The sequence below is a fragment of the Maniola hyperantus genome, chromosome 19 (genome assembly GCF_902806685.2).
Source record: "Maniola hyperantus chromosome 19, iAphHyp1.2, whole genome shotgun sequence".
NCBI classification, from domain to species: Eukaryota; Metazoa; Arthropoda; class Insecta; order Lepidoptera; family Nymphalidae; genus Maniola; species Maniola hyperantus.
The window spans coordinates 3742351-3764942 of record NC_048554.1 but is presented as its reverse complement, the minus strand read 5'-3'; the positions used below and the strand labels follow the sequence as shown (position 1 = coordinate 3764942).

At 35.8% G+C, this 22592-nt stretch overlaps 4 protein-coding genes across 6 annotated transcripts in view; 2 read left to right on the top strand and 2 right to left on the bottom strand.

Moving 5' to 3' along the window:
• Window positions 1-142: 142 nt before the first annotated feature.
• Window positions 143-14837, top strand: AGBE (1,4-alpha-glucan-branching enzyme). 2 transcript variants are annotated; one of them, XM_034978923.2, is made up of 14 exons: window positions 143-385; window positions 1948-2117; window positions 3152-3369; window positions 4011-4155; window positions 5659-5749; window positions 7013-7222; window positions 7773-7844; window positions 8533-8704; window positions 9359-9568; window positions 10342-10513; window positions 11318-11502; window positions 12209-12346; window positions 13552-13665; window positions 14073-14837. In XM_034978923.2, exons 1-14 carry the CDS (start codon window positions 273-275, stop codon window positions 14118-14120), a joined length of 2058 nt encoding a protein of 685 aa, XP_034834814.1. In that variant the 5' UTR covers window positions 143-272; the 3' UTR covers window positions 14121-14837. The 2 variants fall into 2 exon arrangements, with proteins under 2 accessions (XP_034834814.1, XP_069361011.1); XM_069504910.1 differs by lacking the exon at window positions 143-385 and adding an exon at window positions 1335-1380.
• Window positions 14765-16742, bottom strand: LOC117991353 (glutathione S-transferase C-terminal domain-containing protein homolog). Its single transcript, XM_034978924.2, has one exon. It carries the CDS (start codon window positions 16656-16658, stop codon window positions 14847-14849), a length of 1812 nt encoding a protein of 603 aa, XP_034834815.1. The 5' UTR covers window positions 16659-16742; the 3' UTR covers window positions 14765-14846.
• Window positions 16743-16918: 176 nt separating this feature from the next.
• LOC117991460 (guided entry of tail-anchored proteins factor 1-like) lies at window positions 16919-22090 on the top strand. The gene is made up of 2 exons (XM_034979058.2): window positions 16919-17123; window positions 18087-22090. The coding sequence occupies exons 1-2, from the start codon at window positions 17037-17039 to the stop codon at window positions 18507-18509; spliced, it is 510 nt and encodes a 169-aa protein (XP_034834949.2). The 5' UTR covers window positions 16919-17036; the 3' UTR covers window positions 18510-22090.
• The window catches only part of Rim2 (replication in mitochondria 2), a 33359-nt gene continuing 29974 nt past the window's right edge, over window positions 19208-22592 (bottom strand). For both annotated transcript variants that reach the window (XM_069504967.1, XM_034978959.2), the window contains exon 8: window positions 19208-22230. In XM_069504967.1, the coding sequence (XP_069361068.1) occupies window positions 22110-22230 (121 nt within the window). In that variant the 3' untranslated portion in view covers window positions 19208-22109. The remainder of the gene's footprint in view (window positions 22231-22592) is intronic.

Below are 22592 nucleotides of genomic sequence, written 5' to 3'. Positions count from 1 at the left end.
ATTTATAATATTCGTATGGAAGTATGGATTACCTACTTTAAGCTTTAGTTATTTATACTATGAGGTTAAAATTTACGTAACGTAACATAAACATTCATTAACATGTAGGTATGACCCCGCGTTATCAGTAAAATTCATCACAAAATCTCAACGCATTGACTTTTGTTATTTGAATTCTATTTATCTGTTCGCACGGTTGCCACCACCACTTCGACGCGTGCGCATTCGAATTTCTACCAAAAAAATATACCTACCAACGTAAAGATAAAAAAATGGGAGGAAATTATTCCGCTATGGATCCGATGGAAGTGCCCGTGCCCGACTTACGGAAATTATTTGAAAGAGATGGTTACTTAAGGCCCTATGAACGAGAAATTCGACGACGGTAAGTAATCAAATGATTATTATTTATTATTGTAGGAATTATTTTGAGGAATAGTTCAAAACAAAAATAAACGAGAAAATTCAAATAAAGAACCAACTTTGAGGTTAACATTTCTGTTTATTACAGTCGTGTCAGAATCAAGCGGTTAAAGCGCTGTAACTTAGGCTTTCATCTCAAAGGAATTTACATCAATTAAATTTTCTGTAAAAGTACATGAAATCGAAGATTCTCTAGAGGATAATAATTAGTACCTACTTCTTTCCTTTTTCATTTATGGATGATTCACTTATAAATATGTTTAGGGCCTATTATTATTTAAATACTTACTAAAACGTGTATTTGATGGATATTTTAGCGCTTTATGTGCTTTATAGGCATTTTCAATGTCAAATCTAAGGTCATATTAATAACTTTTCTACAACGTCACATCATAAACTTTCAAAATAAGTGCCATAATTTATATAAAATTTTAAATTACTTTTCATTCATTTACGTATGAAACAAAAAAAACAAATACATGGAACATCGTCTAGGTTGTTTGGTAATTGGTATCTTCCTGCCACAGTTGTAAAGAGGTTCTGAGACGGTCAAGCGCTTAGATTAGTTTTGCGCTTGAACAAGCTTCTTGATGCGCCCGTCAAGCGGCTTGATCAAACAAACGGCACTTTTATCATAGGTACCTATCTCGAACACTGTTCGAACGTCGTGTCAAGTAAAATATAAAATCTCATTCAATCAGGCCAAGTACCTACCTACCTACCTACTACCTACTCAAGCATCAAGCAAACTTTGTAAATGGTCAATATACGTAAATGCTTGACTCAAGCAAAAGTCTACGTGATTGACCGTCTCGGAACCTCTTTATATGAATCGCGCACATGCGCGCAAAGAGAAGCAAATGAACGCAGCTAGTTTGTATAGGATTGTAGGTGGACCAGAATCTCATGAAGAATACCTATTGAAGTGGAATTCCGGAGTCAGCAGCGCTGTACTTTGTGAGTAATTGAGTATCCTGTGCACATAGTGCACTGTGGTGAATTATTAATATTCACTACAGAGTACTATGTACATGGGGTGTTCGCGGAGTACCTACAGTGTTGATAATTTTTGAATTTCATTTTGTGAGATTCTGGTCTACCTATACCTACCTACCCATCTAAGTAGGTAGGTACGGTGGTTTGTCTTACCTACCGGAATAGAAAAATAATATAATAGGACTTATTGCCACCGGTCGGTAGTTAGTAATATTACGTTTATGGTACATACCCACCTATGTAGGTACCTACCTACCTACCTACCTACCGGCGTATAAGAATAAATATTGAGACCGGTTTTCAGGAAAATTCTTATGGTATAAATGTAAAAATCGAGCCAAGTTCTTATGAAGTCAATTCATTTAGGTAGCTGTACCTAGGTACCTAGGTACAAACAGATACCTACTAGGTATGTAGGTAGGTACCTACATAAATTTTAAAAAAGTAGACGCATAACTACAGTCTACATGCATTCTTTCCGTGAACTCTCGAAACGTATTTATGTTTACCTATTTATTCTTTTTCCAGTTATGCATGTTTCAAAGATATATGGGATAAAATTCACGCTTGGGATGGCGGCGTGGACTCATTCACAACTGCCTATAATTATTACGGGCCACAGTTTGGATTCGACGGATCTGTTGTGTGGCGAGAGTGGGCCCCTGGCGCACACAGCATGCACCTACAAGGGGATTTTAGTACGTAACTTACCTTATTATTCGCGTCACATACCTAGTGAGAGAAATTTCTTTCTGATTTTTTCTTCCAAAGCGTTTCCATTCAAAAGCAAGCTTTTCGAGTAGGTACTTAACCGAATGAGAAAACTTCGAAATTCCGATTATTTACCCGTGGTCTCTGCAACGTACCTACCATAGATATTTTTAGGATTCCATACCTGAAGGGTGCCAACGAGACCCATTACTGAGACTCACAAACAAATACTAAAAATTTCAACATTACTGCCATGAAAATTAAACAAAAAATTATATAGTATTATTTTAGTCCGACTATGTTATATATTATATATTATGTGAGTCCGACTCACACTTCACTGATTTTTATATGAGTGTGTTGCTCATAATTTTTGATAATATTATGTTTACTAAACACAACAGACTTATTCTATTTACCTTAGTTCTGTGATTACTGAGTACAAGTGAGTATGTATCTACCATAATGTATTCCATGTATTCTGTATCGCACACTAGATGTACAATAGACACAGATAGGTTTGATAAAAACATACAAAAGGCATCCTTATCGCAAAATAACAATCTTTTCCAGCATAGGGTACAGATATGTAAATAAGTGTAACAAATACATATCTAAAAGCGGAATACATTCTGTACTTATGTGATAGAAAAATAAAACATTATGATAACGAAAGACGGTTTTAAAAAGGCGATCCTGAGCTTTTTGGTTCGATGATAAGTTTAGTCCTGTGATCTTCAACTGGTATGCGAGGCTTCTTATACCTAAAACGCTGATTCGCGCCCGGCTACGCTGATGTGGATTTTCTGAAAATCCTTTATTTATAGAGGATTACGTTACAGTGTGAATTTACATGAAAAAGTTTCTTGACCCAGTGGTTTGACCTGTACATTGATTGATGTGTCAGTCATTAGTTTTTTTTTATTAGTATAAAAGTAGATATATGATACAAATTGCTTTTTTGACCCATTCACAACACAGTAACGTATTGACTCCTTTATAACTCCAATATATTTTCCAGATGGCTGGAATCCGAAGAGTCATCCATTCAAGAAGCTGGAGTATGGGAAATGGGAGCTCTACATCCCGGCGAACCCGGACGGTTCACATCCCCTAAAACACCAGAGCAGGGTACAACTCATTGTCAATGACCACTTGTACAGAGTATCGCCATGGGCCAGCTACGTCAAACCGTATGAGGGCTTCACTTACCAACAGTTCATTTATAGACCTGATGAGGTAAAACTATTACAAAAGTAGCCTATTAGTTTTTTTTTGTTTTAATTGTGATATAGGCTTGCACTTGACGACAATAATGCCTGAGAATCAGAGCAATCATGAGGTGTAGGTTGGAGCGCACTCCAAGGTCTTCTAAGATGCCTATTTATTCTTGCCTTGAAGGTATTAAAAGGTAAATTAGCCTCATGATTAATCATCTTTTAAAAAATTTCACTATTATTGAAATTATTTATCTGCAGTTTTTTTAAGGATAATAATTTGAGCATCAATTTGTAATGGCCATAAAAATGGTAATTTAAGATTTATTGATTATACTTCATTCATATAAGGCGGGTCCCTTTAGTTCTGTTCGTTTATTATTGTGGTTTGACTTATGTGAATTCCATAAATACCTATCTTATGTTAAATATGTTTTAATACATTAGTTCAGTAAGTACTATGAAGGCTCAAATCACATTGATTTGATCATATGAATGTTTAAAATGTTAAACTATTTCAAATGATTACCTACTTTAAGTTATCAAGACACACGGCCAGTGCGTCCAAGCTAAGTTCTATTTTTTTTTAATTAATGGTTTATAGTTATACTAACAGTTAACTTTTAAGCTTACTTTTAAGTAATTGATTCCTTTTTGTTTCAGCCGTACCAGTTCAAACACAGTAAAGTAAGCCGACCAGCCTCCCTACGTATTTACGAGTGCCACGTTGGTATAGCGACCAATGAAGGCAGAGTTGGCACGTATTTGGAGTTTAGAGACAATGTATTGCCGAGGATTAAAGGCTTAGGTAATATATCACCAACATCATGATCAACCCATGATCGGCTCACTACAGAGAACGGGTCTCCTCTCAGAATGAGAAGAGTTTCGGCAATAGTCTACCACGAGGCGGATTGGCAGACTTCGCACACCTTTGAGAACATTATGGAGAACTCTCAGGCATGAAGGTTTCCTCACGATGTTTTTCTTTACCGTTAAAGCACGTGATTTTTAATTACTTAAAAAGCACATAATTCCGAAAAGTCAGAGGTGCGTGCCCGGGATTGAACCCCCGGTCTACGATTAAGAGGCAGACGTCTTAACCACTAGGCTATCACAGCTCATCAATATATAATCATCAATCCTTATTTATCCGCCTGACCGCCACCTTCTAGAAGTCTTCAATCCATCCAATCGCAGGTGCTCCTTAACTATCCCACAACTGTTCAAAGACTTCGCTCCAATGTCTCCACAATTGGGTATTTGACTTCAATTTTTTATTACTTAATTATAAACTAGAATAAAAATAATAACGTAAACTAAAGAACTAATTAAATCGATCAAATAGCAAAAAAGTTATAAGCATTTAAATATTTCTGATTAGACAGAGATAGCCATACAGCAGTATGACGTCACACCTACTAATGCCGTAGTAGCTTCGTGTGGTTTCATACAAAGGAGATTGCCCATTTTCTTAGGAGCTTTGGGCCCCCCCTAATATAATTGTTATGTCACCATGGTTTTAATTTTATTGTGTAGACAAATAATTACCTTTTTATATTCTGCAAACGATTTTCATTTTTTCACCCTGGTTATAAAGAAATCTTATTTTTTATGTTGCTGATATTAAGGTTATATTTAATTAATACTTCTTCAAAATAAATGGATGTTTACGATTCTAACAGTAATTGTGGATATTTTCAATAATAGAGTGAAAGAAAAGTCGTAATAAAACATAATCGTAAAAAAATAACACATTTTTTTATAATTTATGTTAAGTTTTGACACGACGCCACAAAAGAGGGCCCGTTCACGGGCGATCTCCTTTTCGTTTTGCGAGAAAGGGATAGAAGACCCTCCCACTCCAAAATTAAAATGCCTGTAACTTTGTAAATCTTTGTTGGATTTTAAAATTTTTTTCAGTGTACGTCATTATTTTTATCCTAGTTTATAATAAAGTAATAATATTTATCAAATTCAAAAGTAGGAAAATATCCAATTGCCTGATTCTTAGCTTGTTTAGCAACTGAAAATATAACTAATTCACATCAACCTAATTCGATGTCACCTCCATCTTCCACGCTCGTGTTGGTGATTTTGGTGGTCCAGAAGCAAATTTGTCTTACAAATCATCTAGCATATGGCACGTATGACCTGCCCAATTCCGTTTAAGTTAACTGTCTCTATAGAACAGTTCATGTTGTGTGCCTCAATAAGTGTTAATTTTCTAATGTTTTTGGAATTTTAGAGAATTACCCATTTTTTATATTTTCTGAAAAAGGTTTAAAACAAAGAAACATTCTTGTTGCAGGTTATAATGCAATCCAGTTAATGGCCATAATGGAGCATGCTTATTACGCATCGTTTGGATACCAAGTTACGAGCTACTTTGCAGCTAGTAGGTGAGGCTTATTTTGTCAATTTATTGCTTATTTAATCAACGAGAGTCAACATCATGGTATAAATCTCATGTCTTACGCCATTTGTAAATCGTTAATATTAATCAAAAATATCTTAAGACATAAGCTATGAAAAAAAAACTACAACTATAAGTGCAGCCTCATGTTCCATAGAAGAACAAGAACGTTATATACGGATATTTTTCGGTGGCTTTAGAGTCCTGGCTAAGTGAATCGCCATAAATCACCATCTATTTCGACCATTTTTATTGACCCTAATTTTAAAAGAAAAAATTTAATTGAGAAATTATTAAAAAAACTCGTGAACCAGTAGTAATACCCCGCTGTGTCGTTGCGGTTGTCGCGTGACGCTTGGCCACTAATAATGTTTCTCACAGATTCGAGTTTATGTCAAGATATAATTTTTATCCATAAAAAAGTGTCTAGTTTTCCAAAAAAACGTGTAGTCGATAAGTACTGCTTATGCTGCAAGCTAAAATTGCTTGTACAGTATGGTATATAATAATATTGTAAATTGATCACTTGAAAAGAGCAACGGCCGAGTTTCTTGCTGGTTCTTCTCGGTAGGAACAGCATTCCGAACCAGTGGTAAATTAAACTAGTTAACGTTTCAAAAGCACTTGTAATGAGTCTACTTGAATAAAATATATTCTATTCTATTGTATTCTAAGGCGGTTTAGTTGCACATGACTTTAAAACTCTGAAATTTCACCTTATATACCTACCTCCTCCGCACAACACGGCTGGTGCCGGCTGTTTTTATTTTTATTTTATTTTGTAGAGACAAACAGTTACAATTAGATAAATAGATAGTATATATATAAAAACACTTAAATCAAAGCAGTCTCCAATGAGAAATTAACACTTATAATAAAAATTATGTCCACAACACACGGGCATAGTACGCGTATGAAAACTAGGCACAGAGTATTTAAAACTAACTAGGTAGGTAAACTTATGGAACACAGAACTAAAATCGAATAAAGTATAAACTATAACTAGGCAGAATTTGATATTACATCCATAATTGCTAATTTATACCTATGGAGAGAGAGATGAAAAATATCATTTTTCGCGAATAGATGATTAGCTTGGTTGCAACTTCGTCGTATGAATGTGTTATCAGCATGTTTTGTCTTACTTGGTGCAATATGAAACAGTTTTCGATGCCGAGAGTTAACCCGTGGGCACCTTAAAGATATTTTTGATAGCAGATATGAGTTAAACAAAAAAATCTGGTTTTAGTCGGTACGGAACCCCCTGCGAGCTGAAAAAGCTGATCGACAGAGCTCATGAGTTGGGCATATACGTGTTACTAGACGTGGTACATTCCCACGCCTCGAAGAACACATTGGACGGACTGAATGAGTTCGATGGTACTAGCTCCTGCTTCTTCCACGACGGAGCTCGCGGCACGCATGCGCTATGGGACAGCAGACTTTTTAATTACTCTGAGTAAGTGAATTTATTATCACAACCCATATTATAAATGCGAAAGTGTGTTTGTTTGTTGGTTTATTGGTTTTTCCTTCAATCACGCCTCAATGGAGCAATTTTTTTTTTTTTTTTTATTTGGACAAAACGAAAAGCGAACAATGTACACCACACTTTTAGACCAAAGCACTAGATAAAAAGCCGAGACTGGTGTTGGCAGGTTGCAGCCCAAATAGAATAGAAATAGAATATCGATTTGGCATACTTATTTTTCACTCAATCATTTTATCGGTTACACTAAAAGTCCCGCAAATTGCTATTGCGCTGGAACCATGTCTCATTAACATCGAAATGACGTCATTTTGACGTCAGGTAAAATAAAAATATACCATCAGTCTAGTGCTGACGTCACTAAAATGACGGCCACGCGAATTAGCAATTGGCGGGACCTATACCACTAATTCAAAACTTGGCCGCAGGAACCGGCAGTATTAATTCCTGAACTTCACTTTTCTATTTTTATTTTCTTGATAGGAATTCATTCATATATTAAAGTATCAAAATGTTACAGAACTGAGGTGCTACGATTCTTGCTGTCTAACCTGCGATGGTATCAAGAGGAATATCAGTTTGATGGATTCAGGTGAGCTTAAAACTATCTCGTGATTTTCAAACATCGTACGTATGTATGTTATTTATGTAAGTAAATGCGAGTTAAGCCGACCGCACTTTGGATGCGATTTCATACGAATTGGACTCGTGCGAACATATACGAACCCGCACGAACATTCCCGATCTTGTAAGTACCTACTATTATGAGAGCGCGCAGACTGGGTGCGAGTTTTATTTATTTTATTGCAAAAGCAATTTTAATTTAATCCTACTTATATAAACGCATGCAGAGTGTAGGCCGACGCCCAATGTCTGCTTATTAGTGGTGTTGTGGTGGTGGCAAACTATTCCATGACTTGCACTTATATGCTATCTGTTATAGAATGGTCCATATGTAAAAAAAAAATGTATTTTTTTCTTTATTATCAGTACCCTTATTATAAATGTGAAAGTGTGTTTGTTTGTTGGTTTGTCCTTCAACGTCGCAACGGTGCAACGGATTGACGTGATATTGCATGGGTATAGATAAATACCTGGAGAGCGACATAGGCTACTTTTTATCCCGGAAAATCAAAGAGTTTCCATGGGATTGTTAAAAACCTAAATTCATGCGAATGAAGTCGCGGGTATCAGCTAGTCTGTTATAAAATGGTCCAATTATGTTTTTTTTTTTCTTTATTTTTTTTTCTTATATATAAAATTAATAATATTATCCACAGATTCGACGGCGTGACGTCCATGTTGTACCACAACCGTGGCATAGGCGCGGGTTTCTCCGGCCACTACGACGAGTACTTCGGCCTCAACGTCGACACCGAAGCGCTGGTCTATCTGATGGTAGCCAACGAGCTCATCCACAGTCACGACAAACAGGCCATCACTATTGCTGAGGTAAATTTTAGATTTTTAGGCTTCTGCGCCGTTGGAAAGGGTGCCAACCGACGTGACGCCTCCGTTGTTCCTGCATCTGTCAGTGGGTTGTATCTCATGAATCGTAATAGGTAGAGAATTGAAATTTTCACAGAATGTATATTTCTGTTGCCGCTATAACAGCCATTAGGTATAATAAAAATGACAAAATGGCCGCCGTGCAAAAAAGTAGGTAAGTTATAATATCTTGTACGATGGGTACGGAACCCTTCGTGTGCGACTCCGACTCGCACTTGACCAATTTTTTAATTATTTCAGTTTATTGAACACTTGCAACTAACCCCGGATACGCACGGGTAGCTTGAGAGGAACTGTTCCATTATACATTGTTGAAGCTCTCAAATGGAACGATTTTTTTCACAATTATTATCATTATACCGGTAGTTTATTTTCGCCAGAATAGAGCCTAATTTATAAATTATAGCCTAGGTATATCTTAGCTAGGTAGGTCTTAAATTAACCCCTTTTTCTTTTGGTGAAAGCTGTATGAAAATCCGCATAAAAAAGTTTCTTTTCGGTCGAAACTCAACTCGACTCGGCGGGGGACTATTATTAAAGTCCCTACTATTATTAAATTATTAAAATTATGTATAAAATATACAACGCTTTTTACAGGATGTATCAGGCATGCCAGGTTCGGGACGGCCGGTGAACGAAGGCGGTACCGGGTTCGATTACCGACTAGGCATGGCCATTCCCGACATGTGGATCAAGCTGCTGAAGGAAGAGAAGGATGAGGACTGGAAGATGGGACACATCGTCCACACGCTGACCAACAGGCGCTGGCTCGAGGCAACAGTCGCTTATGCTGAGAGTCATGACCAGGTAATCTATGGTAATCAGGTTACTACGACAAGACTACAAAGTCTGTGTAAAGACTATGACATGACTACGACGAGACTACACGTCTACGACAAGAGTACGGAAGGACATCGATAAGAGTACGACAAGACTACGATATAAATACGATAAGACTTCGATAAGAGTCAAGAAGTCTACGACAAGACTACAACATAACCACGACAAGAGATACTACCACAAGACTACGACGTGACTACAACATGACTACGACATAACTACAACAAGACTACGAAAAGAGTACGACAAGAGTACAAGTAAAGTAAGGGTAAGGCAGTGGTCCGACCGCCGGCGACGACTAACTATCGGCGATTTTCTCTCTCAAGAAACGCACAATAAATGTACATTCCGTGTAAACGAAAGAGATGCATATATCAAAAGTTACTCTCTGACTGTTCACACTGCCGGCGACGACGCGCTTTAATAGTTTTGTCGCTGAGCGACGAGCTTTCAAAAATAAACTCGCTCAGCGATATTCGTTCAGCGATGCTCGCTTGCTTAACACGTGTAACGCGCGCGCAGGTTTGCACAGGACTGAGCGACCGCGGGCGAATGGCGCGAGTAATCGCCCGTCGCACTTGCACACTCGCTTATTAGCCCGGCGACAAAACTATCGAAACTACACACTCGCATCCCGCTGATTGCCAACTCGTTTAAGTTTCTAGTTCTACTCATTTCTCGTTCATCGTCGGCAGTCGGACCACTGCCTTACTGACCCGTTTTTGTTTTATGTTCTACAGGCTCTGGTAGGGGACAAAACCTTGGCGTTCTGGCTGATGGACGCGTCCATGTACTCGCACATGAGCACGCTGAGCGAGCCCAGCGCCGTCATCGAGCGCGGCCTGGCGCTGCACTGCATGATACGCCTCATCACGCACGCGCTGGGCGGGGAGGCCTATCTCAACTTCATAGGTATGTACTTCGTGATAGAAATAAAATACTTACTTTAGATACTGTTACATGTGCAAGGCTGCGAAGACGGAAAGAGTTTGTAAGTAAAAAAAGTAAAAGTAAAATATGCTTTATTGTACACCAAAACAAAAACAATAGACATATAACAAATACAGCATGTACAATAGGCGGCCTTATCGCTAAAATAGCGATCTCTTGCAGGCAACCTTAGGGTAGAGGATATTATAAAAATTAAAGAAAGCGGAAGGGGTGTACTAATTAAATAAAGTAAATACACATAATATACGTATGTATATATATATATAAATGAAAATACAACAGTAAATAAGAGAGGAATAGACGACAGATAAGTGGAATAAAAGTAAAAATAAATAAACACATCAAATGGAGGATAAATAAAATAGCTTCAATTTTGTTTTAAAAATAGATAGTGATAGTTTGTGTATAGTAGTATTTTTCTTATTGTATATAGATATTTTTTTTTTAAAGAGTATTAGCCATGTTAAATGACTAATATTCCCCTTTCCCCTCCAACTAAGCGTAAAGCTTGTGCTAGGAGTAGATACGACAATAGTGCAACGGGCGGGGTTTGAACCGTCGACCTTTCGGTTTTCAGTCCACTCCTTTACCCGTTGAGTCCGTTACCCGCTCAAAATCTAAACAGATCAAGAGGCTCAAATTGAGTGACAGAGACAACGCTCTACGAAGCCGAAATCTCTTTCTAAAGGTCGATGCACAATATTTCCTGCAGGCTACTGTAAATATCTGATGGTGATAATGAAACACCCGTTACTTCCTCATCAGGTAACGAGTTCGGGCACCCGGAGTGGCTGGACTTCCCGCGCGAAGGCAACAACTCGTCGTACCACTACGCGCGCCGCCAGTGGCACCTCGTGGACGATCCCTTGCTCAAGTATCGCTTCCTCAACCAGTTCGACGTCGACATGAACGCGCTGGAAGACAAGTACGGCTGGCTGAGATCCAATCCGGTGAGTTTATTTATTTATTTATAGCTTGGGTGCAATCAGACCTGCTGGCAAGTGATGATAGAGCCTAAGGAGCGCGCAAGCCTAGGAGATCCCGATTATAATCGAAAGCTTAAATACCAATTTTCATCATTGTAACTTTAAAAATGACGGACTTTCAGACAAACTTCCATCCCATAAAAGTGTGGAATTTCAAAAAATCCTTTCTTAGTGGATACCTACTACTCTTTCAAAAGAACACACCATCCAAATTTCATATCTCTAGGACCAGTGGTTTAGGCTGTACACACATTGATATATAAGTCAGTCAGTCAGTCAGGACTGACAATCAGTACCCTTATTATAAATACGAAAGTGTGTTTATTTGTTGGTTTGTCCTTCAATTACGTCGCAACGGTGCAACGGATTGACGTGATTTTTTGCATGCGTATAGATAAAGACGGAGAGTGACATAGGGTAGTTTTTATCCCGGAAAATCAAAGAGTTCCCACGGGATTTTTAAAAAACCTAATTCCACGCGAACGAAGCCGCGGGCATTAGCCGGGATAAAAAGTAGCCTATGTCCAATGCAATTTTCATGCAAAAAATCAATCACGGCAATCCGTTGCTCTATTGCGACGTGATTGGAGGACAAACCAACTAACCAACAAACAAACACACTTTCACATTTATAGTAGGGGTAGTGATATAATCGGGTTGTTTATCGCAGGCGTACGTGTCGTGCAAGCACGATGGCGACAAGGTGATCGCGTTCGAGCGCGCCGGCCTGCTGTTCGTGTTCAACTTCCACCCCGCGCAGAGCTTCACCGACTACCGAGTGGGCGTCGACGTGTCGGGGAAGTATCAGGTATAAAGTTGCAGTCCTATATTAGACCAACGAGTCAGTTGACCGTAAGAGCCGTCGCTTTACGTGCTCTTCTGTAGTAACACCGCCTTTTTTGCTTCTTCAATCTCGAGCTCAATCTAACCTAGCTACCCTAGAGCAAGGGCACTCGTTTTGAACATGCTTAACTGTTTACAATCTTACATTTTGTTTACATTAAAATAAAAATCTTTTTTATTCGAATAAACTTTTACAAGTACTTACGAATAGTCGGATGCATCTACCACTGGTTCGGAATGCCTTTCCTACCGAGAAGAACCAGCAAGAAACTCGGCGGTTGCTCTTTTCAAATATTTGATATAGTTACAAGATTATGCCATGTATAAAATAGTATTTGCAGGGTTCCGTACCTCAAAAGGAAAAACGGAACCCTTATAGGATCACTTTGTTGTCTGTCTGTCGGTCTGTCAAAAAACCTACAGGGTACTTCCCGTTGACCTAGAATCATGAAGTTTGGTAGATAGGTAGGTCTTATAGCAGACATTTGGGGAAAAATCTGAAAACCGTGAATTTGTGGTTACATACCACAAAAAAAATTAAATTGTGGTCATGAATTAATAAATCAATATTTTCAATTTATAAGTAAGATAACTATATCAAGTGGGGTATCATATGAAAGGGCTTTAACTGTACATTTTAAAACAGATTTTTATTTATTTTTATGCATCATAGTTTTTGAATTATTGTGTAAAATGTCGAAAAAATACGACTGTAGTTCGGAACCCTCGTTGCGCGAGCCTGACTCGCACTTGGCCGGTTTTTTTTAAATTATCACCATAAAGAATGTACAAGTCCGCTTTAGACACAGCAAAAAAAAACCACGAAGGTGTAGATCAAGTGTGTTGTTCCGTCTACTCAGCAATACATAATAGTCTTTCTATAAATAACATCTAGATTAGGGTCTATAGAGGGAACTTTGACTTTGCTAGACACTGAACAAGACAGCGTTATATCGCTGACATAAATCGGTTTGTTTCAACTAAAACTCAATTCTGAGCAAAGTCAAAGCACACTCTATTGATCTCAGCTTCCTTGCGAAGTCCAGCAGTTAAAATCATGAACTAGCATGGTTCCTGATTTTCGCCAACGAATTTCCATATATGCCTTTTTCAATGTATTGCGACAGAGTAAGAGAAGAGGAGTTAAATGAAATTGTGATTTTGTTCCAGGCGGTGTTGTGCACGGATAGCAAAAAGTATGGTGGCTTCGGACGCGTCGAGCCAGACAACGAGTTCCATCACACACAGAACATGCCGTGGAGCAACCGGAATGACTCATTACAGGTAAAAAATACGTATATTATAATCACTAGCTAGAGCCCGCGACATCGACTGCGTGGATTTAGGTTTTTAAAAATCCTGTTGGAACTCTTTGAATTTCGGGGATAAAAGTAGCCTATATCACTCTCCAGCTCTTTAACTATACCCATGCAAAAATGCAAATTAGAGTTAATATGTGCATTAAATATCACTGCTTGCTTTTTGTAGAGAACTCTCTACAATGTGTGAAGTCTGCCAATCCAATCCACATTCCACACATGGCCAGTGCCCAGTGTGGTAAACTATGGCCTAACATCTCATTCTGAAAGGATTGAGGCGAGAGTAGTAGGCCGCCCGGCGATGGGTTGAGATTATGATGATGAATCAAGCCTATGCTTGTAGTGACAAATTAACCCTTTTTTTTGTTTCAGATTTACATTCCCTGCCGTTCAGCTATTGTTTATGCTCGTTGTGAATAATGCTAGAACCACATCAAAATACCTATTGGTTAAGTTTATTATCTTTAAATTCCACAATGATAAAATATGTATACCTAATCTATGTATACTTATAGCTTAGTATACCTACACAAAATTAATAAAATTGTATAGATTTTATAGGGCATAGAATGCTCCATAAAAGTACCTATAAACTGTATTATGTATTGTTATTTTAACATCTCTATTTAGATCATAATCATGATGTATTTATTATATAAGAGCCAATTTGCTGTACCCTTGTGTGGGAGTGCCATAACCTAGTCAATGTGATTAGACTTGAATTTATTAACGAAAAATATGTATAATATAAATATTACATGTGTTATACAGTTTACTTTATAAGTGCTATAATACCGTTATGTTGTTGATTCCAGTTAAAGTACATTGTTCTTTGTAATTATACATTATGTAAAAAATTACATCTTTTAAAGCTTTATTTATGTAGTAAACAAGTTGAAATTCCATTAGCATGTCAAAAAATTTTTTAGTCTTTCCAAACTGAACAAATGTGAAATCCCTTATTATTTTATTAGTTGACATGTAAGAATAATGTTTTGTTTATTATAAGGAGTCAAGGTGTTATTGTTTTTACTTTCCAATTTTATGTAAATGAAAGACTTAGAAAGTAGTACAAAAAAATATTATTTTGATATGAAATACATTTATTTTTATTAAATCATTTTTTCGTATGTAAAATGTGTGTTATTATGAGGGTACACCTATGAGTAGATTGTTCTTAGGAGTACACGATAAAGGCTTTAACCTTGATAATGTCACTTTGTAGCCAAACTCTCTGGCCAATCTCGCACGATCAGAATCTATTACTGCCATACATCTTGCGCCTCTGGCTGCTAATGGATGTTCTTTGTGAGTTTGATCAGCTGTGTGGCCAATACACAAATACTGGTCAATACTCAAAGCCTTAAACACAGAACTCCTTGGATAAACAAGTCTATCTGTTGCATGTAAAGAACCATAGCAACATGGACATATGACAAATTTTGCATTTGCTTTCAAACATTTGTCCAATACCAAATCACTAGCAATCCCGCATGCATGTAAAGCTATTCCTATATCAAATTTTCCTATAAAGAAATCTAAATTGCATTGGAAGAAGTAAACATTTTGAAGGCCCATCTGTTGCACTCTTTCTCTAGCTCTCGAAAGAGATTGTTCCTTGTTTTCTAGTAATATAACTGTGCATTTTGGAAGTAGGTATGCAACAAGGATGCCTAAATGTCCAGAACCACAACAGAAGTCAACAATATGATCCCCTTCCTTAGCCATGGATAGAACAGCTAGACACAAGTTTTCTAACTGTTGGGACTTTCTAATAACTCTCTCATCTGGTAAGTGACCAGCAGCTGGGTTGGCTCCATCTGGAATTACATTCCAATCGAAACTTTTATCTATAGTGGAATCACTTAAACCTAATTCCATTCCTTCTTCTAACACATTTAAAGCATTTTCTATATCTTCAGGTTTGGTAAATAACCTCTTTTTAGGATTAAGTCTTTTAGGATCTGATTTATAAAGACTGACATCTTCTGTTTGCGGTAATTCCATATTTTCAATTGCAAGTAGCTTAACATCTATTGTCTTGAAAAGATTGTTTATATTTTCAAGTTCTCTCATACTTTTTATGTTTGAAAACCATTTGAATGTTAGAGGCAATAGACAATCAACTACCTTTTCTCCAAAACTTTTCATTACAATGTTATATGGAGCAAATAATACTAAGTCAGCAAGAGTAAAAAATGGGCCTTCAGCAAATTGATGTACGACATTGAGGTCTTCGACTTTGACACTACAATCCACTTCAAGTTCTTTCTTGATATTTGATTTCCATTTCCTATTTTTAGGCATCCTTTGATCATCTTTTGAATTATTATCTTTTTCATTATTTGCAATATTACTTTTATCTTTATTCATTAGACTGATCATTTCTTTCTTTAAATCTCTCGCTATTTTATATACATTATGTATTCTAACAGGTTTTTTCAAGTGATTTTCAAATCTAACTAAACTTTTGGGTACTTTTACATATCTTTCTCCAAGTAGTAGGTCTTTAAATGAGTTTAATAGATCAATTTCACAGAATTTAGTCCAAATAGATACTTCGTTAGGAGCTTGAAGGCATCCTTTTCTGAAACCAAGTAAACCTTCTTCGGCCTCTTGAGGGGACTGTGGAGATGATCTATATCTACAGATATGACGTGAAACGGCACACAGTCCTGTAATGATTGTACTGTCGTAGAATACGGTAGGATACACACATGACGAGACTTGCCAGGGAATGTCGCTATAATCTATAAATTCTATGCATTCACAACTTAGATTTAATACTGCTTTATCCGCATTATTAGCTGTATGAACAAAATTAATTTTTACTTCTTCAGACTGACAATATTTATGCACACAAAAAGTTATTAGAGTCTCTAATGGGATTTTTACTGTCCCTGTTTGGTTAAACTCTTCTTTCGATGAGTATGTCAATAAATAAACTTCGTTTTTCATTGTAAAACTTTTGATATATTTTAAATCAAAGATTTTTAGTGTTTTTAGGTTATGTTGATAATTGGTTCGTCGCACAGACCAATAACATTTATCTACTAGTCAAAAGTGTCAAAAATCAAAATAGACGGCAGTTAATTCGGCTCTGGGTTCTAGCACTTACGTTAGTCAAAGACTACTACTGTGAGTTGTGACCACACAGCAAGTCAACTGTCTAATATTTGGGCCAATACTTTTGGTGACAGTGAATAGTGATTGAACGTTTTTGAGTTAACTGGTCTGTGGTTTTTGTTTTGAAAATCCTATCCAATGCACAATGCATAAATTGATAAATGAAAATTTTCGTATATCAGTCAGTCTGCAAAACCAACAATATTAACAATGCTGGAAGTTCTTAACGGATTTCTTCTCCTTTATTTCGTAATCCTTTGTACACTGAGTGCATTAGTGCCAGTTTTAGTAAAACCAGTAAGTATGCAACTAATTAACCTAGAAAATCATCTACACTAATATTATAAAGAGGAAAACTTTGTTTGTTTGTTTGTTTGTTTGTTTGTTTGTTTGTTTGTACTGAATAGGCTCAAAAACTACTGGACCGATTTTAAAAATTCTTTCACCATTCGAAAGCTATCCACGAGTAACATAGGCTATATTTTATTTTGGAAAAAAATAGGGTTCCGTAAGATATTTGGGTTTTTCGGACACAAGGTGTAAAAAATCAACCAGAAAAGTTACTTATTTTGCGTACGCTGCCTAAACTATAAAAGATAGAACCATAAAATGTTCTAATTAATTGTAGATCTTATAAATATCTACAAAAAAGTCCGCGACACACTATACCCATCTATGTCGAGTGAGGCACAGCAACCATTTTTTTATTTAAAAATCTTGAATTTTTTTTGGACTACATTTAAACGCGTTTATTTTACTCATGCTATTAATCCTTATCAAAATAAATGATTTCATCACTAAGAACAGTTTATGGAGATAATATTTGGTCTTTGAATGATTAAAATTGGACGTTTGGTTTTGAAGTTATGGCGAAATTAAAATATTACGATTTCTGCTGCACGGCCCGTTGTATTTATTATATAAAGAGGTAATGTCGTTAAGTTTGTTTGTAGGGGGTAATCTTTAGAACTACTGAACCGATTTTAAAAATTCTTTCACCAGTAGAAAGCTACATTATTCCTGAGTGACATAGGCTATACGGGATCTTTAAAAACCTAAATCTACGCGGGCGAAGCCGCGGGGATCAGCTATATGATATATTTTATGTTAGAACGATGATCGGCTAGCGATACGACGGGCGGCTCAATAAAAATGAATTCGCCTTCCGTCAGTCGGTCGGCTAGACACTTCCTTTATGATAGTAGGTAAATGTTTAGTATGTTATTACTAATTACTAGAAATAAATAATTGTCTTTACAGATTGCTTCATGCTTCGTAAGGCCTTCGAATGAGGAACGTTCCGTTTGGACAGAAATCGTGAAGCTCAAGACTGAACAGCAAAACTTATCAATGAAAGATGAATTTGCGGCGTACTCCAAAATACAGCGCAAAATTAATAAGCTTGATATTTTATTAAAGGAAAGTGCACAGACTCGCTTGAGTAAGAGCTTAGCTATAAAAGGCTCTGTAAATATTATATTGCAAGCTGTGATTGGTTTACTTATTGTTGTATCAGTGATTTGGTTCAGACGGGAGCCAATAGTAGCATTAGAGGGTGATCTTTTTCCTCTAACTACAATACTTAGATATCCAAGTGATACACCAAATGCTGTATCAACACATGTATGGGTTTTAATATCTAATGTATCTATAAGATCTTTGCTAAAACCTCTCATCTCATAAATATAAAATAATATATTGACAGGATATTATAGCAATAACTATATATGTACCTACATTAAGAATTTTCAGTTGTATAAGAATTACCAGTGGCGTGCAGGTCATAGAGGTATAAATGCACTGGGTACCCCAGTTGTAATAGGTCAATGCATATTTTTCATTATGACCTGCCAGTAAACAGGTTCCTACCTAACTAATGCCTACCCTGGGTTAAAAGTCTGTGCACGCCACTGAGAATTACCAATCATCTGAAGCATTTGAACGAGTCATCTGAACCATTTAAATGTCACATCACACAAAGTAACTAGAGACCTGGCAGCATACCTCCTTGGATGGCTGATTTTTCAAAAGTGTATAAAGCTTGTTTGACTACTGACTTAATTTTGCTGGTCAAGGTAACTGTCAGCTTTCCAGTCACCTGTAGATTCTGAGATGAAATAATATCTTTAAAAAATAATCGAATGGTTTATTCAATCATAATTCTATTCATTTCATTCTCTTCCTACCAGTGGGAACATAGAGAGTTCTCAAGGAGCTTTAAGAACTAAGAGTTTTCTATACTTCCACTGGGAGCTAGATAGGGATTGTAATGGAATAAACAGATCTAACAATTCTAATTCTTTTCTGGATTAAGTAAATTATAGTATTTATAAATGAATATGTAAATATTAATGAAAAAGTATGGGTTGAATAAAAAAACGTTTTATATTTTTATTTATTAAACAATCTTATACTCAGTCTGACATACGTCCAAATCTTTCCATAGCAACTATACATCCAGTAAATCTGTTCAACCAATTCCTAATATTTTAACGTGAATCAATATTCTACAAAAGTTCTCAAGCTTAATATCCACTATGTTGAAACTGTTTATCTAGACGATTCGTTAACATGAAAACTGATCTGATATAGTTTGAACAGTACACATTCAAACTTGCTTAGATTGTGGAAACATCTACTTGGGAGCAGTACTACAGGTTAACAAACATAGTGAATACCCAGCTTTTCTTTGTAGACTAATAAAACTTAAATCTTAATTTTAAGGATAAAAAAGAAATAAATCATTTTTCTCATAAAGTAAAACGATTCTTTCAATATATTATGATAACTTGGGACCCTAATGGTGATCACCCAAACAACTAATATTTACAAGCGCTATATCACAGCTCACAACTTGCTAAACCTGTGCTAAACTGTTCAATATAATACACATAATGGAAAACATTTAATCAAAGCTTTATCTTAAAACTATATTCTGGGCCTTTCTTTTAAATAAAAAATTCATAAAACTATCTTATTTGGCAAAATTCCAATCTCAATAATCTAGCCCTATAATAATAGCTTAGGTTTAAAAATCAAGCAACACTTCTGCAGCGCAAGTCTAAAAAATGGTATCAATATTTTATTCAGTACCAACATTATTGAGATTAGTACTACCATAGTGGCGATATGCAAAATTTTAGTTGTTTTAAGTTGTATGATGTTCAAAGATTCCTAATGTCAAAAATTCCTGAATCTTTGATAAGAATTAATGATTTTTTCATAATTATTGAGTTGCATGTACCTATATGTTTTGCATATTTATAAAACACAAGACTAGAAATGTTTGACTAAACTATTATTCAGCAATATTAAATAGATGGAATATTTGAAAACCTAAAACTGTTTAAATTGATGAAATTATTGTTTTGATAACTTCATTAATATTTTAGTTCAGAATACAGAATTTTTAAACATTGACAGTCAAATAACAAAAAACTTCATATTTAAAGAAAACACCAAATTAAATAAATACTCTTATGAACATGATTTTTACGTAGAGCGTAGCGAAACCAATAATTAATCTATGATTTTTACATTAGAATGTATTTACAATGTTATTAACTCTTATAAATACTAGTACACTGCAACACAACAGCTAATATTCTTTTACAACACCAAAAGTAAACAATTGATAAAATTTTGTTACATTTATTTATAGAATTTAGTACACAAAAATTATTAAATCATTAACTTGCATTTAAACTTCTGTTTAAGGCAAATCTAATGGAATTCCGTGCGGTTTTCTGACAATTCCGCGAAATATATTGTATGTCCCTAGCCTAAGGAAACCGCTGGCAAGTGACGTTTTCCATAACTCAATAACATAAAATCCAGAACTTTATGAACCAACATAGGTTATATATTACTTTATTTTTGCTCAAAACATTGCTGGTAGATAATATATAAACTAAGTTATAACTTAGTATACCATTATTTTACAAAAAATGCCATCTTGAATTATTCCAAGTATCATATTTTATACCTTTTTTACTATGGCACAAAATAATCATTAAGGATTTATATCTTAACATACTATTATTGGACATATAGACTGAAAATATTAAAATACATTTCAATCAATTAATTATAACATCGAAACATTATTTATTATTAGCTGCATATATATTTCATATTTATCATTGCTTAATCGTAAAACTGGAAGCGTTCCAAATTCCATATTTTTTATGAGGCACAGTTTTAGCAATAATATGATCAGCATCAGCTGTATTGTGTTATTTGCAATGTATGTAATACACAATTAATTCATGGTAATATTGATTCAGAGTTTTTGAGATATGGAGCCAATTTTAGCTGATAAGCTCCAAACTTGTTCATACATTTCACTATTAATTTGAAGAATATTTTAATACAAGGCTAGTGTTAGGTGCTGCTTAGCTTAGCTAGTTTACAATAGAAAAGTCAGTCAAAAGAAAGGATTGAAATTATAATATTGTATCAAAGTTTGGCAACAGGGGTTAGCACAGAACGGAAATTGTAATTATTACATTGTGATAATCACAATTATTGTAACTGCTGCTCGATTGCAGGAAAACTGCATGAATCATTATTACAATCGCAATCGTTGCGATTTGCTGAATTTAGCCGATAAGCTCCAAACTTAAAGGTAACGGCCAATGTTCATACATTTCACTATTAATTTGAAGAATATTTATACTACAATGCTAGTGTAAATGTCAGTCAAAAGAAAGGATTGAAATTAAAATTGTATAAAAGTTTGGCAACAGCAAGATTAGCACAGAACGGAAATTGTGATTATCACAATGTGATAATCATAATTGAAATTTATCACACTAAGTGATAATCACAATTTCAATTATTATTACAATCACAATCATTGCGATTGGCTGAATTCTTATTGCAACAATACATTGTAGGCCAATAGTGAGCTAGCGTCAACCAATCAGAGGTGATTGTGATCATGGTATTGTAGCTGTCATTCTGCAGCAGCTGGCTGAATTGTAGGCATTTGTGCAGCAACTGCGCATTCTAGCCAGGTAGTAAGACTGCTAACCAATCAGAGGCGATTACGATTGTACTGTAGCTGTGTTACTATAGTGGTATACCTACTGATAACCTAAAGTTTAGGTCCTAAACTGATTGCAACCAACGCAACAATTGTTATTGGCTGAATATAATGGTCTTGCTAGAACTGTATTTTAGCCAACAGGTTGGCCAACATACCATCCTCTTCTATTAAGTTGTATCTAAGCGAGACAAGCTCATTCTACGGGTTTCCTCAGTTACCAAGCTGGTATGGAATTATGTGTTTTCGTAAAAGGAGCTGTTGAAATGTGTGGTGAGGAGGTACACCACTGCTTCGTATGTGCTCATCATAATGGCTGTGTTTGGTATTTGACGGACTAGCTGTGTGCCGAGGCCCCTGGGAAAGAAACATTTATTTTAATATTATTATTCAATAGGTATGTTATGCCTGATTGCAAATTCAACGGATGTTATCTGTACAAAATAAAGTAATGTACGTTTAGATCTTTTAAACTACGCAACAGATTTTATTTCAGTTTGTTGTTGTTGTTATTCTCTCTAGAAAGTGACTAAGTTACAATATCTACAAAATATGTTCATTGATAATCTACATTTAGCAAATGCTTTTTAAATTCAAACTTCGCATAAACATAATATGAGTTCGACCTTGAGATCGCTCATAGACTGGCGTCTAGTAACAACGTCGCAATTTATTGCGAACATGATAACTGTAGTCTGTAGGTTTGACGTAGATTAATT